Source organism: Cetorhinus maximus, chromosome 4 (genome assembly GCF_964194155.1).
Source record: "Cetorhinus maximus chromosome 4, sCetMax3.hap1.1, whole genome shotgun sequence".
NCBI lineage: Eukaryota > Metazoa > Chordata > Chondrichthyes > Lamniformes > Cetorhinidae > Cetorhinus > Cetorhinus maximus.
Window position 1 is genome coordinate 175,637,912 of NC_135882.1, and position 14,900 is coordinate 175,652,811.

The following is a 14,900-nucleotide window of genomic DNA, read 5'->3' on the forward strand; positions in this document are numbered from 1 at the left end:
CACGTGCACGGACAAATAAAAGACATGCAAGAAGTCTCTGCAGAAGCAAGTGACTGGGAAAAACTTTATAAGAAAGGGATAAAGTCTGCAGGATTTTGATGCTGTTGATCTGGTGCTACCTCGTGTGAAAACACTGGTCACCATAGTTGTCAAGACGATCTTTCCAAAGGACCCGTGGCGTGGATGTAAATAGGGCCGCACCAATCTTTCCTGTCCCAGCCTTCCAGGTCAAAAGGCAGACAAGTTATAAGAAGATGAGAATTCTCTGGCTGTTCGTAGCCACACACGGAATTTCAGGCAAGGCAGTTAGGATAGCCTTCCTTCTTAGCTTATTCCCCAAAAGACTGGTTCAAAACTTAAAGCTCGTCTCTGCCATGTGCTTTCCAGTAAATCACTTGCCTTTGCCTTTACCAGTATTTTTCCCCATCAGTTAAAGTGATTGCAGTTCAAAACAAACAAACAGCTCCTGCCGCTTCAAGTACGACGCTGGTCAGCTGATTTCTTGGAAAAGGCATGACTGTTGACAGCTCCAAGGTCAACTTATGACTTTTTTTTTTAACAAAAACTCCCAAGTCAGCATCCAAATGTCCAGATAATGCATTGTTTTTCCATATTTTAAAAGAAAAATATAGTTTTAAAAGATATGATTCTAACATGGACATAGAAGATCCCAGTCAGCATTTTGATGAAGAACAAAGAGTTCTCTCTGGGTCTATTTACCCCTCAAACGACATCCCTGAAAAAAACGGGTTATTTGGTCATTATCACATTGCTGTTTGTGGGATCTTGCTGTGTGCAAAATTAGCATTTCCTTCATTACAACAGTGGCTACGCTTCAAACATACTTCCTTGGCTGTGAAGTGCTTTGGGTGTAGAAATGCAAGTCTGTCTTCCCACAGGGCCCATGTGTGAAATGTCACTGGTTTTCATTCTCTATAGCAATGGACACGTGGGCCAAATTATTTTTGTAGAATATTTTTGGAATATTTTCCAGATGTACAATTTCACCAACTTTGCCATGTCGCTGAATGAACTGGATAAAGAAATGGAGAGTGTTATTGCACCCACTGATTGCCGATTCCGACCTGACATTAAAGCAATGGAAAATGGCGATATAGGTAGGATCAAATATTAATCGTTAGAAATAACTCGGACGGGAAAATCTGTTTTTGCATTCGGAGCCTTCATTATCTACTTCGCACCATGAGAGGGATTGGCGGTGAAATTTGAGTGTTACAGTAAAGCTGATAAATTGTACGGTGCACTTGAAAATAAATTACACTTGTCTAGTAAATTTGATGTTAAAAAACTAAATGTGGGACAGTTTTCCTGAAGCCGGGAATTGGTTGCAGGTACTCCCGCCCAATTCTCCGGGCTCCCTCACCATCATTCCCGCTCCAGCGGGCTCTGTTAAACTCCACCCTCTATCAGATGTTGAATAAATTGCATGTCTGTGCTGCTTAAATCCCCCTTTGATTCAGTACTGCTACATGGATGGCACTCTCAGTATTGGCTGGTCTAAAGTTGTCTATCCCGTAGAACCAGAGGTTTGTCAACACAAAATCCACGATTGAGTCGTTATTTATATAATACTATATGTTGCATAAGGAAAATAATAGTATAGATTAGTGGAATTCCTCCCCAAATACTGCTGGTTGTCTTTGGGTCAGATGAAGTGCAAGATTAAATAAGAATGGGTGTATTTTGTGTCTAAGCATGGGCAGGGTGAAGCATCACAGCACAGATGTATGGTAATGATATGCTGACGACACCCAGCCCTACCTCACCTCCACTCCTCTCAATTGCTCCATTATCTCTAAATTGTCACACTGCTTATCCAACATCCAGTACTGAATGAGCAGAAATTTCCTCCAATTAAGTAATGGGAAGACTGAAGTCATCGTCTATGGCCCCGCCACAAATGCTGTTCCCTAGCTACTGGTTCTATCCTGCTCCCTTCCAACTGTGTGAGGCTGAACCAGACTGTCCGCAGTCTTGGTGTCATATGTGGCCCCGAGATGAGGTTTCAAACACAGATCCACACCGTCACCAAGATCACCTACTTCCACCTCCATAATCTCTGATCCACCTTAGCTGTTCTGCTGAAGCCGTCACATGTGGCTTTATTAGCTCTAGACTTGAGGTTGACCACCAAAATGGAACGTCACATTGCCAAGCCCATTAAAAAAATGTACTTTCAATTTTCAGTGTGGTTACTGTGAAAGTACAGGTGAACATGCCTACCTATTTAAACCTTTTGTAGATTTAGCCAGTGAAGAAAAGAAGAGGTTGGAAGAAAAGCAAAGAGCTGCTCGCAAGCAACGAGCCAAGACTGACAATGACTGGAAAAACAAGTTAGTATTGAATCTCATTGGTTTTGTTTAATTTAGTGATGTACGTTTGAAGTTTTGAGGAAGAGTCACGTTATACTATTCTCTCCGTCTGCCACTTGTCGCATAAAAGTAAATTGACAACTTAAAATTGGGAGGGTCACTTTTTCATACAGTTGAATTCAAATGTTATCTGTCTGTTCATATTAGTGTTAATGATATTGAATAATTAACCAAACTGTAGGTTTCAGTTTTTTGAAGTTCCCATTAGCAGAGGCTGCTTAAGTGCATTTGTTCCTACTGTAAATTTGGAAATTGGAAAACAAGTTATGTATTATATTGATGCACTGCTATGTAAAAATTAAATAGCATTTCCAAATTCACTTTTTTTTTAGAAAATTCTGTTAAGTTGTTTGCAAAATTCTCCATTTAATAGTTTCAACTAGCATATTTAAATTTCAGATAAATACCCGACCTAAAGTCTTGCATATTACAAGAGATTAGGTTGGTAATCCTTTGGGACTTCGATTTGAATTAGACCACACTAAGCGTTTCATGTACCTGCTCATTGCAAGGGCCTGTGTTGAATGAGTATAGGGAGTCTTAACCTATTCTAAGAATTCCAAAGATTCAAACCCTCTGTGTGAAGAAATCTCTCTGCATTTCCGTTCTAAATGGCCAACCCCTTATCCCAAGAATATGACTCCTAGTCCTAGACTTTTCAGCCTTTCACAGTATCTACCCTGTCAAGCCCTCGCAGAATTTTATACATTTCAATTAGATGACCTCTTATTCTTCTAAACTCCAGAGAATATAGGCCCATTCTACTCGATCTCTCATGGGACAACCCTATCATCCTAGGAATCAATCTCAATCTACGTTGCATCCCATTTAATGCAAGAATATCTTTCCTTGGGAACAGAGACAGAAACTGTACACAGATGTGGTCTTGCCAAAGTTCTATATAATTTCAACAAGACCTAATAACCCTTAAATTCCTACCTCCTTGTAATAAAGGCTAACATACCATTTTCTTTATATCTAAAAGTGGTAACTTGGTCCAGTTTTATTAATACAACTGAAAATCAGTGTCTAGTTCACCATCTGTGAGTAACCTGATATTAAATAAATGTAAATGACTTTAAAAATATACAGACCTGTTTGCTATTTATATATTCAGGTACAATAGCCAGTTTCTTCAGAAATTTTTCAAATCAGTTGCATTCAAAAGCTTTTAAAATGTGCTGATTATTGTCCTGCTGCCCAAAAGTGCCAGCTTAATATTTGGAGTCTCATTTGGAGCCTGCAAGCAGGCCCAATTAGTGGAAGCTCCCAGTGATTAACATCTCTGGGGGTTGGGGGTTCTGTGGGTGAGCTAGCTAGGAGTGCCATACCTTGATCCTAATGTGTTGCCAGCACTGACTTCTAGAAGAAGAATTAGTTCATTTCATGGCAGTGACTTCCATCATGTTAAGCTGGCAGGTTGCCAGGAATTTGGAACTGTAATGTGTAATCATTTGGCTATCCTTCAGTTACGAGTGCTTCACTGCGTTTTCTATTACACCCAATCTCAAAGGCTCAATTTTCACACACAGGTTTAGTGTTAAAAGTACAGGTTTTCTGCTTCCCTATGTCTGAAAGTTTGCACTTGTAATGAATGCCTCTGTTTTAGCAGAATTAACTACTGATCAGGTATTGTTTAATAACCTGTGCTTCTCTCTACTGTTTCCCCCAAAGGAACCAATTGGCAGAGGGTCCCAGGTTTGGCTTGTTTGTACTTTATTGTTGGTTTTTCTGGCTTTTTGTGTCTTAACTGCTTGGGATAACATTCTTTTTGCCTGAAATGAACTCTTAATTATAAAACAAAATTGACGTGCAGTGACCACATTTAAAACAGATTATGACCAGGGAGACTAAGGCCAAGAGAAGTTCACTGATGATATCCCCTTTTTATTTATCTTATCTTAGAAACATTCAGAATTAAGCAGTAATGTCATATCATAAAGTAATCTACAAAGATACTTAATAGATTCAAATATTGACAGGTTTAGCTAATCTTGATTTGTCACGAGACACAATTGTGACAGTTAAAAGTAGTCTCTTGGTAAGAAGCGTAATCATGTTTCTCAACCAATTTGTCAATTTTTTGGCTTAAAAAATGTAAAACCTCTAGCCTGCTTTGTGGATTTCGTAGCTGCTGATCATATTTGCATGCCTGCCTTGTTTACAGATTATTTATGGCAAACGGATCATTTGGCCCAACTGGTTTATGATCCACGCGAGCCTCATCCCACCCAATCTCCGTCTCACTCATCATCATAACCTTCTATTCCTTTCTTCCTCATGGACTCATCTAGTTTCCTCTTAACTACATCTACACTATTCGCCTCAACTAGTCCATGTTGATATGGTTTGTCCAGTTGAACACCTGTGACCCTGAGGATGTAATGGTGGAGTACTCAGTAATTGTGCTGCTTGGTTGGATCAAGGACACTTCCTTGTGTACTACCTGCAGCAGTGATTTGGGGCTGCGATGATAATTCTCGAACATCTGCAGCTGAATTTCTTGGGTGCCTGTATAACTCCAGTCACAACTCCAGGAATATTTTCCCCTTAACCTCCACTGGCTTCAGTTTTGGAGGGCTCCTTGGTGCTGTGCTCGATCAAAAGCTGCCTTGATGTTATGGGCAGCTGCTATCATCTCTCATCTGGCATTCAGCTCTTATATCCATGACTAAATCGAAGCTATGTTGAGATCTGGAGCCAAATGGTTGAGGTGGATCCCAAACTGAATGTTAGTTATTGGCAAGATGATGTTGCTTGTTGGCACATACGAACACATGAATTAGGAGCAGGAGTAGGCCACTGGGCCCCTCGAGCCTGCTCTGCTATTCAATAAGATGGTGGCTGATCTGAATGTCACCTCAACCCCACATTCCTGCCTACCCCCGATAACCTTTCACCCCTTTGTTAATCAAAAATCAATCTAGCTCTGCCTTAAAAATATTCAAAGACTCTGCTTCCACCGCCTTTTGAGGAAGAGAGTTCCATAAGACACTCAACCCTCAGAGAAAAAATTTCTCCTCATCTTGGTCTTAAATGAGCAACCCCTTATTTTTAAACAATGACCCCTAGTTCTAGATTCCCCCACAAGAGGAAACACCCTTTCTAATCCAGCCTGTCAAGATCCCTCAGGAGCTTAAAGATTTCAATTAATTCGCCTCTTACTTTTCTAAACTCCAGTGGATACAAGCCTAACCCGTCTAGCATTTCCTTGCAAGACAACCTGCCCATTCCTGGTATTAGTCTAGTAAACTTTCTCTGAAATGCTTCCAATGCATTTACATCTTTCTTTAAATAAAGAGACCAATACAATACACATTACTCCAGATGTGGTCTCACCAATACCCTGTACAACTGAAGCATAACCTCCCTACTTTTGTAATCAATTCCCCTCACAATAAACAATAACATTCTATTAGTTTTCCTAATTACCTGTTGTACTTGCAATCTAACCTTGTGTGATTCATGCACTAGGACACCCAGATCCCTCTAAATCTCAGAACTCCTCAATCTCTCACCATTTAGATAATCTTTTTTATTCTTCCTACCAAAATGAACAATTTCACATTTGCCCACATTATACTCCATTTTCCAGATCTTTGCCCACTCACTTTACCTATCTATGTCACTTTGTAGCCTCTTTGCATCCTCTTCACAATTTACTTTTCTACCTATCTTTGTGTAGTCAGCAAATATAGCAACTATTCCTTCGGTCCCTTCATCCAAGTCTTTTATATAAGGTGTAAAAAGTTGAGGCCCCTGCACTGATCCCCGTGGCACACCACTTGTCACATCCTGCCAACCAGAAAAAGACCCATTAAGCCAACTCTCTGCTTCCTGTTAGCTAGCTAATCTTCTAACAAGCACCATTGATGATTCCTTCAATCATTGTACTAATGATTGAGAGGAACTGATAGGGCAATAATTGACTGGTTTAGATTTCTTTGGCCTTTTACTGATAGGTCAGATCTGGGCAATCTTCCACATTGTTGGAAAGGAGCTAAGTGGAATTGTCCACTTTTGTCCGAAGGTGTCTACAAGCACTTCAAACTTGTGTCTTGCACATTTGCTGGACTGCACCATGGCTGAGGATGGAGATAATCATGGACTGCCTCCTTCCATTAGTTGCCTAATTGTTCCATTATTCTTGATCTGATATGGTAGGGATATAGAGCTTCACTGATACTTTAGTTGTGATGGTATGTAGCTCTGTTTATAGTATAGTTCTTTCATCGTTTGTTTCTGGGATGTAAGTGTAGTTTGCACGGCCAGCATCCCTAATTGTCCTTGAGAAGGTGGGGGTGAACCGATTTCTTGAGCAGCTGCTGCTCATCTGGTGTAGGTGCACCCACCAATGCTGTTAAGGAGGAAGTTCCAGGATTTTGACCCAGCGACAGTAAGGGAATGGTGATGTAGTTCCAAGTCAGGATGGTGTGTAGCCTGGAGGGAACTTGCAGATGATGGTGTTATCAGCCTCTGCTGTCCTTGTCCTCCTAGGGGTAGAGGTCACAGGTATGGAAGGTGTTGTCAAAGGAGCCTTGGCGAGTAGCTGCAGTACATTTGTAGATGGTGCACACTGCTGCCACAGTGTGTCGATGGTGGAGGAAATGAATGTGGATGGAGTGCCAATCTAGCAGGCTGCTTTGTCCTGAATGATGTTGAGCTTCTTGAGTGTTGTTGGAGCTGCACACATCCAGATAAGTAGAGAGTATTCCATCAAACTCCTGACTTTTGCCTTGTAGATGGTGGACAAGCTTTGGAGAGTCAGGAGATGAGTTACTCGCTACAGAATTCCCAGCCTCTGAACAGCTCATATCTATACTGCTTTCTTTCAGAACATTCGGGTGACCTTATATTTTAGCTTCACTAGGTTAATACCTTAATGCTGAGGTATGCTTGATGCTGGCCCTTCTCCATTGAACCAGGGCTGGTCTCCTGGGTGATCAATGATAGAAAAGTGAGGCATGTTTTGACCAACCAGTATACAGTTCTGTTGCTGCTGTTGACCCATTTCACCTGATGGATTTCCCAGTTTTGAGTGGCTAGATCCGTCCATCCCGCTTAGCATTATGGTAATACTTGGATATCCTCACCATGAGGATGAGGCTTTGTCTTTATAAGGACTGCATGGTGATCATTACCTCGCCACCTGATGCAGGTTTAATTAGAAAGTTATATCCTCCAGAACTCGACTGGTTTGGTCAATGGTGGTCGTATGCGCCTTTTGCTCATTGGCATGACAGAGTACTGATTCATCAGGTGAGTTAGGGACATGATCGGTGGTCAGGAAATCTCACTAGACTTTTATGACTTTGTGACATCGAGTCAATATCGAGGACCCCCAAGTCCAAGCCTGAAAAGCCTCACTCCCCCACTGCTGATGGGACAGGACCTACCAAAGAATAGTAACAGAGGAATCTGGGACATCAGCTGATGGACCTGACTCTGAAAGTAAGAATCAGGCTTTTCCTTGACCCGCCTACGGGACAATTCTCCCAAATTGGACCAGCCCCAAATCTTACTGAAGAGGATTTTCTTTTTATTTGTGGGATGTGGATGTTGCTAGCAAGGCCAGCTTTTATTGCCCACTGCTATACAACTGAGTGGCTTGCTAGGCCATTGCAGAGGACAATTCAGAGTTAACCACATTGTTGTGGATCTGGAGTCACATGTAGGCCAGGCTGGGTAAGGACGACAGATTTCCTTCTTAAAAGACATTAGTGAAGTGGATGTTTATTTTTTGGGACAACCCAGTAGTTTCATGGTCATCAATACTAGTGCTCGCTTTTTTAAAAAAAAAAATCAGAATTATTTCTTTAATTAATTGAATTTAAATTTCCCAGCTGCCACGGTGGTATCTGGTGGGAACTCCTGTCCCGGGATCATAGTCCAGACCTCTGGATTGCCAGTCCAGTAACATAATTGCTATGCTACTGTGTCCCCAATTTGCAGGGTCAGTTCATCTTTTTTTAAATGTAAAATAAATACAAATTTTATTTTTGAAGTCAACAGGGATGCTTTTTAACGAACAAGAAATAAAACACCCTTGCATTTTCCCATTCGGACTGTATACAATTTGTAACTAATTATAAAGTAGAAGTAATCTAATGGTTTCGCTTTTACCTGGCTGAATTTTTAAAAGGAAATTGCATTGCTGACACGACAGGTGCAGTAGTTCAGAGCTGATGAGGCCTCTAAAATTCCAGAATTTATCTGACACTAAACACCAGCTCTCATCCTCTGTGACAGCCATGGCAGATGCAGTCCTCCTCCTGAGATGGGATATTTTTATTATATTCTGAAGCTAACAGATATGCTTAGCACTAGCAATCACAGCAATCGGATGTGCATAGTATAAAGCCCTGGAATTCAAACTACCACGAATCAGACTGAGAAGCCAGTGCGGACACTATTAGAACACTATCTGCATTTGAGAGAAGTGGTGACTTCAGTTCAGCATACTACATAACCACTTTACGCTAATGAGATGTTTGTCTTTACTGGATGTATTCTCTCTGAATTGTATGTGGTGGCCTCATTTTCCTGAAAGTCTGAGTAGCATGCCCAAATTCCCAATCGTTCATGATGCATTCTTTAAGGCAAAGTTGCAGTGGATTTATGAAAATACTTGGTTTTGTGAAATAAATTTTACTTTTGTCAAACATTTTGTTAAGCAGCAATACATGACTACATACTTGAAGAATGCAGCATTTTTGTTAATTAAATAGTAAGCATCTAACACATTTCAGTGTGTACATGCATCCCCATAGGACAGGGGTGTCCAACCTTTAGAAGGAACAGGTCAGCGGAAGGTAAACATGTCCAGACCAGTAAATGGGCTGCATACAATTACAGACACACAATAGTCACACACCTCATGTCTACCTCTTCGCCTTAAATTTTGTTAAGTGTCTTGCGTCTGTAGGACTGATTCCTGAAGTGTGGAAAAAAAAAATAGCTCCCTAGTTGGTATAAATCTATCAGTCATGGAGCAACCTTTTTCCAATCATTTAGGTCTCTATCGGTAAAATTGCTTTGCACACAGCTCACAGAGATGGCAGGGACTTCTAGTCCAGATAATGGAGCTCAGAGGTCACATTTGGCCAATGAGTCACATGTTGGACACTCCTGTTTTAGGGAATATTCTTTGAAATCAGCTCTCTTCTAATATTAATACTGTGATCTTATATAAACTACAAATCTACTAAAGATATGTAAATATTTACCAATTGCCTAGTGGTGCCTGTATAATGAATTTGATTGATCAGAATGAAGGTTTTGGAGTATGAAATGTGTGGTGCGAGTCCCAAGCTGCAGTTGCTCTTCCACAAGTAGATTAGACAATGCAACAACAAGTGATGTTTCTTTCTCTAATGTGATTTTTTTAACAGGTGGTTCCATCAAGGTCCCAATCCCTACACTGGTGCATCAGACTGGCTGTACTCAGGAAGCTACTGGGATAGGAGTTACTCACACTGCAGTGATATTTATTAAGTCAACATGGGAGAAGTCACGCAGCATCTCTGCCATGAGCAAATTTCAGGGCATATATTATTTCACAACTTTAAAAAAAACAGTACAACCTCAACCAATGTAAATTTACTTCTTTTTGGTCTCTTCCAATAAGAATGTTCTTTGAGACCTTTCTTGTAAGTACTGCCAAGAATGTATGATAGAAGCCTCTTAATGAGAGCATCACTATGATAAAGATGTCTTTCTCTTTTCCAATTGTTGCGCAACTGTTGAGACCTATTCTAGAAGTGCCCAAGCTGTCTACCCACCTCGGGCAGGTTTCTTGTAAAAGGCAGTAAGTGGGAGTAAAATTTGTCCATTAAGTTTCTTAAGACGATTTATAGTAGGATACTAAATTAAGCAATTTGCACTCGAGCAATAAGTGGGAGTAATACCGGCCCATTGAGTTTCTTAAAACCATTTTATTGTATGGCACTAAGTTAAGCTATTTCTACACAATAATGCTACCCTTACTTCATCTGTTTCTGAAAATCTAATCACTAATCACAATGTTACAGTATTTTAATTATATGCAAGTTTTGTTTAGATCCATTGTAGAGCTAGATAAGGATTGCGCCTATAAAACCGCAATCTTTATCTAAACTGTTTTATAAACAGTCTTTGGCCCCGTTTAGATTCATTTGAATCGCATAAGGTATCCATTAGTTGACATATACTTCAGTGGACTTTGTATTCTAAAAATATAGTTCAGTTTCAATATCTCAATTTATCACTGAACAAAAGTATCTCCTTATTTCAGAAATGTGTATGGAAAGAGTGCTTCGACCCTTATACAACATATTCCATCTTACTGCCGCATCATTGGTAATCTTAACGCTTAGTTTCCAGTTTATTTTTGGTCTACTTAATGTGTGTTTGTGTTGAATTTGACTTGTCATGTAGTGATTGTTCTTTAAGAAATTTGTTTCGTTCAGGAGTTTCAAAGCCATGGCAAGCTTTGCAAACCTTATTTGGAAAAACTTGTATAGCTAAAAGTGTAAAGAAAATTCTGTAATTATTTGTACAGTATATCAGAGCTTACGTTCAGGAAATCTTGAAGTTAAAAAGAAACTAAGGTTGAATATATTAAAACTGTAATGTTTGAAATTGTGATCAATTGTACTCTCAGCATTTATTAATTATGGAAAACAGTCCCATTGTAAATCTGAATTCTAATCACTTTAGGTTTGCAATTCGTCTGACCTTTGTAAAATGCTATTGTATTCTAGTACTGGCAATGGGAGTAGTTTTGTGTCGCACATCACCCAATGTGTTCATATACATAAGCTCCGAATGTGAAATAACTCGAATTCACTATGTTGAAATTAATTTCTCATCAATCTCAAATGCATTTAAATCACATTTTACAACTGTGATGCACTGCAGTTTGAAATTACGTTGGATTCAGTTAAACTCCTAATTGGATTAATAACATATTTGATATTTTACTATTTTCAGTTAGAATGTCTTCATTTCTTCAAAGCTTCAATAGTGAAAAATATGCAAACAGATTTGGGATCCTTCTCTGTATCTCTTATGTCTGCTGTTAGCAATTTTCAATGGTGGTGTGAGTATTGGACTGAACTTAAAAAGAAGTATGTATTTCTAGGTAAATAGTGCATATCTTGGATTAGAAGTAATGGAAGAACAACACTAAATCAGATTTTTAACTACTGTTTGTCATTTAATACAGGAATATCAAATGTAATATTGCTGCTAAATAAAGGCTTTTCAAAATGTGTAGATATAACACTATTGTCTTTGTTTAATATTTCAGTGCTGTGGGGGAGGGGAGGATGAAATATTTTGTAATAATTCCATTTATTGTCAGCTGTTTAGCTCACGGAACTTCAAATCTAAGACATTGTAGGAGTTGGTCATTTCAGAGTGTACAAGCCTGTAAGAAATTGGGGTCTTTAACAAACGGGTATTTTCTACATTTTGAGATTAGGTAAACAGCATTGATTCTCTCGCTGGAAAGATGATTCCTAAACACTTTAAACAGTCTTCAGAAACAGCAAGGTCACTTAGTTCAGGCTGCCATGTTAACATTCCTAAGCTGGTAGAATGGCATCTTTGTGCACCCACTTATCTATGTAATTGTTTAGGAAGGACCAGGATATGACCCTCATCAGGATGTAAGCTAAAAAGCTGACCTCGAGCAGGGTGACGAACAGGGGAGGTGGTAACCACCTTGACGGTTTGGGTACCTGTCCTGTGTTCATTGGTCAGAATAGTTTGAATAGATGATTGATACCGGGTAAGCTATCGACCCCCAGGAAAAGGGTATATTAACAAGCGCTGACGCACAGGAGCCAGATCCTGGTGGGATCATATACTGGTGAGGGCCTGCTGAGGGATCGTATGTGGCTGAGGTGCTGGTGAGGTGGCAGTGCTCATTGGGCAGCTGCCTTTTTCAGATGGAAGATATCCAGAGGAGGAGGAGGAAGATGAAGGGAGGAGTTTCCTAACACTTCAACTAGAGAGCAGAATGCTGTTACCACAGGCTACTGAGATCAACACACTCTGCGAACCATCCATTTGTCTTCCAGGATCGATAAACTGCTCTCAAATGTTATGGTCGTATACTTTTTCCGTCGAATTAGTTAATGCATTATATTTAAACTGTTGCTTCTTAATCAACTTAGTAAACCATCTTAAAATTACTTATGTCTAGTCGTCTGCCTATTTAGGTATCTGTGGCTCTGAACCCTGAAATCTTACAAGCTCCCTAGCCAACCCAGACCTACGCCAAATATTCTTCCTAAATTAAGAAAATACTCTGCTCCAAATGTTTGATATTGATGCTTGATTTTTCTGGAGGTGCCACCAGCCTTCAACATGGTAGAGGAATGTTCCTCGATGTAATGTAAAGAATTGAGCATGGAAGGTTCATGAGACTGTTCCCTTAATGATGTACCAACCATGTTAGGCCTCAAACAGAGGACCGTGGATGCCTCTGAACCTGAGAACCTTCCCTGATGTTGGTTATAAATTGATTGACTCCATGGTTTGTCATCAGGCATAGTCAGGAGAGCACAGTGTTCCAGTCTCCACAGTCAGTTGATTATATTACCTCTACCAGTATAATTGCTGGTACTGCCCTAAACTGTTCATTGCTACCTTCTGCTGCCTTCCAGGTGAAACTTAACAGTAAAAGCTTCTGATGTATCCACCAATATCAATCTCTTGGAGCGATTTCTTCATACTTTCAAATGGTCCTGGACAAGGGACTTCAAAATTCTGGAAATCTATTTTCGCCATCTTATTAGATATTGTGAAGGTGTTTTTCGTGATTTCTCACAGCTACTCCATAAATGTGATTTGAATTTAGGTTCTAAAGAAGTTGAGGTTAATACTTCATTTAAGTATTGCTGAAAAAAGAGACATCCTGCTGAAGCTTTTTGTCTTTCACTCATTAGGACAGATGCAAGAATGCCAAATTTCAAAGGGAGCGACAGTTTATGCTGCCTGAGAAAAGGTGCTGATTGGCTGGCAAGTCGTCTCTGGTTGAGATGTTACCATGGAGAATGCACCAGAGAACTATTGTCCCCCATGCTTTTGTTTAATTCAAAAGACATGCAATGCCTGGGCGTGTTGTTTTTGTCTGCAGAGAACAAGTCCCTGCGTATGAATACATGTAGCTTCTAGCAATTGTAAGTGAGCTACGTTGAGAGTCCAACTGATTATTTTAATTTGGTTATTAGTGTAATTCTTAGCACACTTAAGATTGTTCAGCAAGTGCCGACCAATTATGGAATCACTTCTAACATTAGACATGGGGGAGAATTTTCTCCCCATCGGGCTGGCTGGTTCGGAGCCGGCGCAGAGCCGATCGCCACCCCCGATCGGCTGCATGCCGCCATTTTACATGGGCGGGCCTTAATTGGCCCGCCCAGCGTGACCTGTGTGGGCGGGGGAGGAGGGAGAGTCGGGGCCTGCATGAAAGAGCGCAGAAATCTCCCTGAGGCACAGAGCTGCCTGAGGGAGATTAAGTGTAGTTGTAAAGTTGGGGAAAAAAGAAGAAATAAAATTACTCAGACGGTGTCACATTAGCTGGGACATGTTTTTGAATTTTTATAATTTTTATTTAATTAATAAAACCTTCATGAAACCTCATCCCACCCGTGGATGAGGTTTAATAAAAAATGCGAAGGCCACCCAGGCTCATCGCCTGCCTGCCAACCTTGAGGTTGGATCGGCAGCCTTGACAATGACGTTAATTAGTTTTTTAATGGCCTTAACAGGCCTTTGACAGTCCGGCGGGTGCGCAGCTGACTCCGGTGCATGCCCGCTGAACAAAAGATCAGAATGACGCGCGGTGACATCGGGACGCACGCCCGACATCACCGCGCATCATTTTACATGTCGGCGTGCGGGGCCTGTCCCCACACGCCGAACAGAAAATTCTGGCCTTGATGTTCTGAGTTTTGCAAGCATGGGCTGGTTGAGAATGGTCAGTACTCTGCCTTTTGTGAACAGCCGAAGGTATGTGCTGTTCGATAGGATCCACTATTTGCTGGGATGTACGCCCTACGTACCTGGCATCGCACAGGCACTGAAATTGATATATAATATTACTCATTTGTGTGGTAGGATTTTTTTTGGTTTGATGACAACATCCTGTTAGTGGAAAATACCATTTGAGTTGCTACTGCATAGTTAGCAGCGTGAAACGGTTAGCTTCACTTTGCTTGAATTTTTGAATACCTTGCCTTTCCAGGATTATTTGAGGTAGCCTGGGCATTTTTCAGGTTTGAAAGTGGCAGTCTTGGGTCCATTTATGAGTATGTGCGAGTTACACTAACAACCAATTTAAGATTATCAGTCAGGCTCATAGTGTGACTCATTAATGCTTGTTAGAAGGCACATATATTCAAATGCAGGGGCGGCAATAGTTCACTGGTGCATTCTCCATGGCAAAATCTCAACCAAAAGAGTCGATTGGTTAGCAAATCAGCACCCTTTTCTCATGTAGTGTAAACTGTTGCTCCC

The 14,900-nt window shown here is 40.5% G+C and overlaps 1 protein-coding gene across 2 annotated transcripts in view; it reads left to right on the top strand.

Moving 5' to 3' along the window:
• Positions 1 to 11,648, top strand: part of osbpl1a (oxysterol binding protein-like 1A) — a 235,336-nt gene extending 223,688 nt beyond the window's left edge. Inside the window, exons 26-29 of one of the 2 annotated variants that reach the window (XM_078541167.1) lie at positions 995 to 1,118; positions 2,264 to 2,354; positions 4,068 to 4,091; positions 9,785 to 11,648. In XM_078541167.1, coding sequence (XP_078397293.1) covers positions 995 to 1,118; positions 2,264 to 2,354; positions 4,068 to 4,091; positions 9,785 to 9,887 — 342 coding nt within the window. In that variant the 3' untranslated portion in view covers positions 9,888 to 11,648. The remainder of the gene's footprint in view (positions 1 to 994; positions 1,119 to 2,263; positions 2,355 to 4,067; positions 4,092 to 9,784) is intronic. The other variant, XM_078541166.1, reaches the window with a different exon arrangement.
• The last annotated feature ends 3,252 nt before the right edge of the window (positions 11,649 to 14,900 follow it).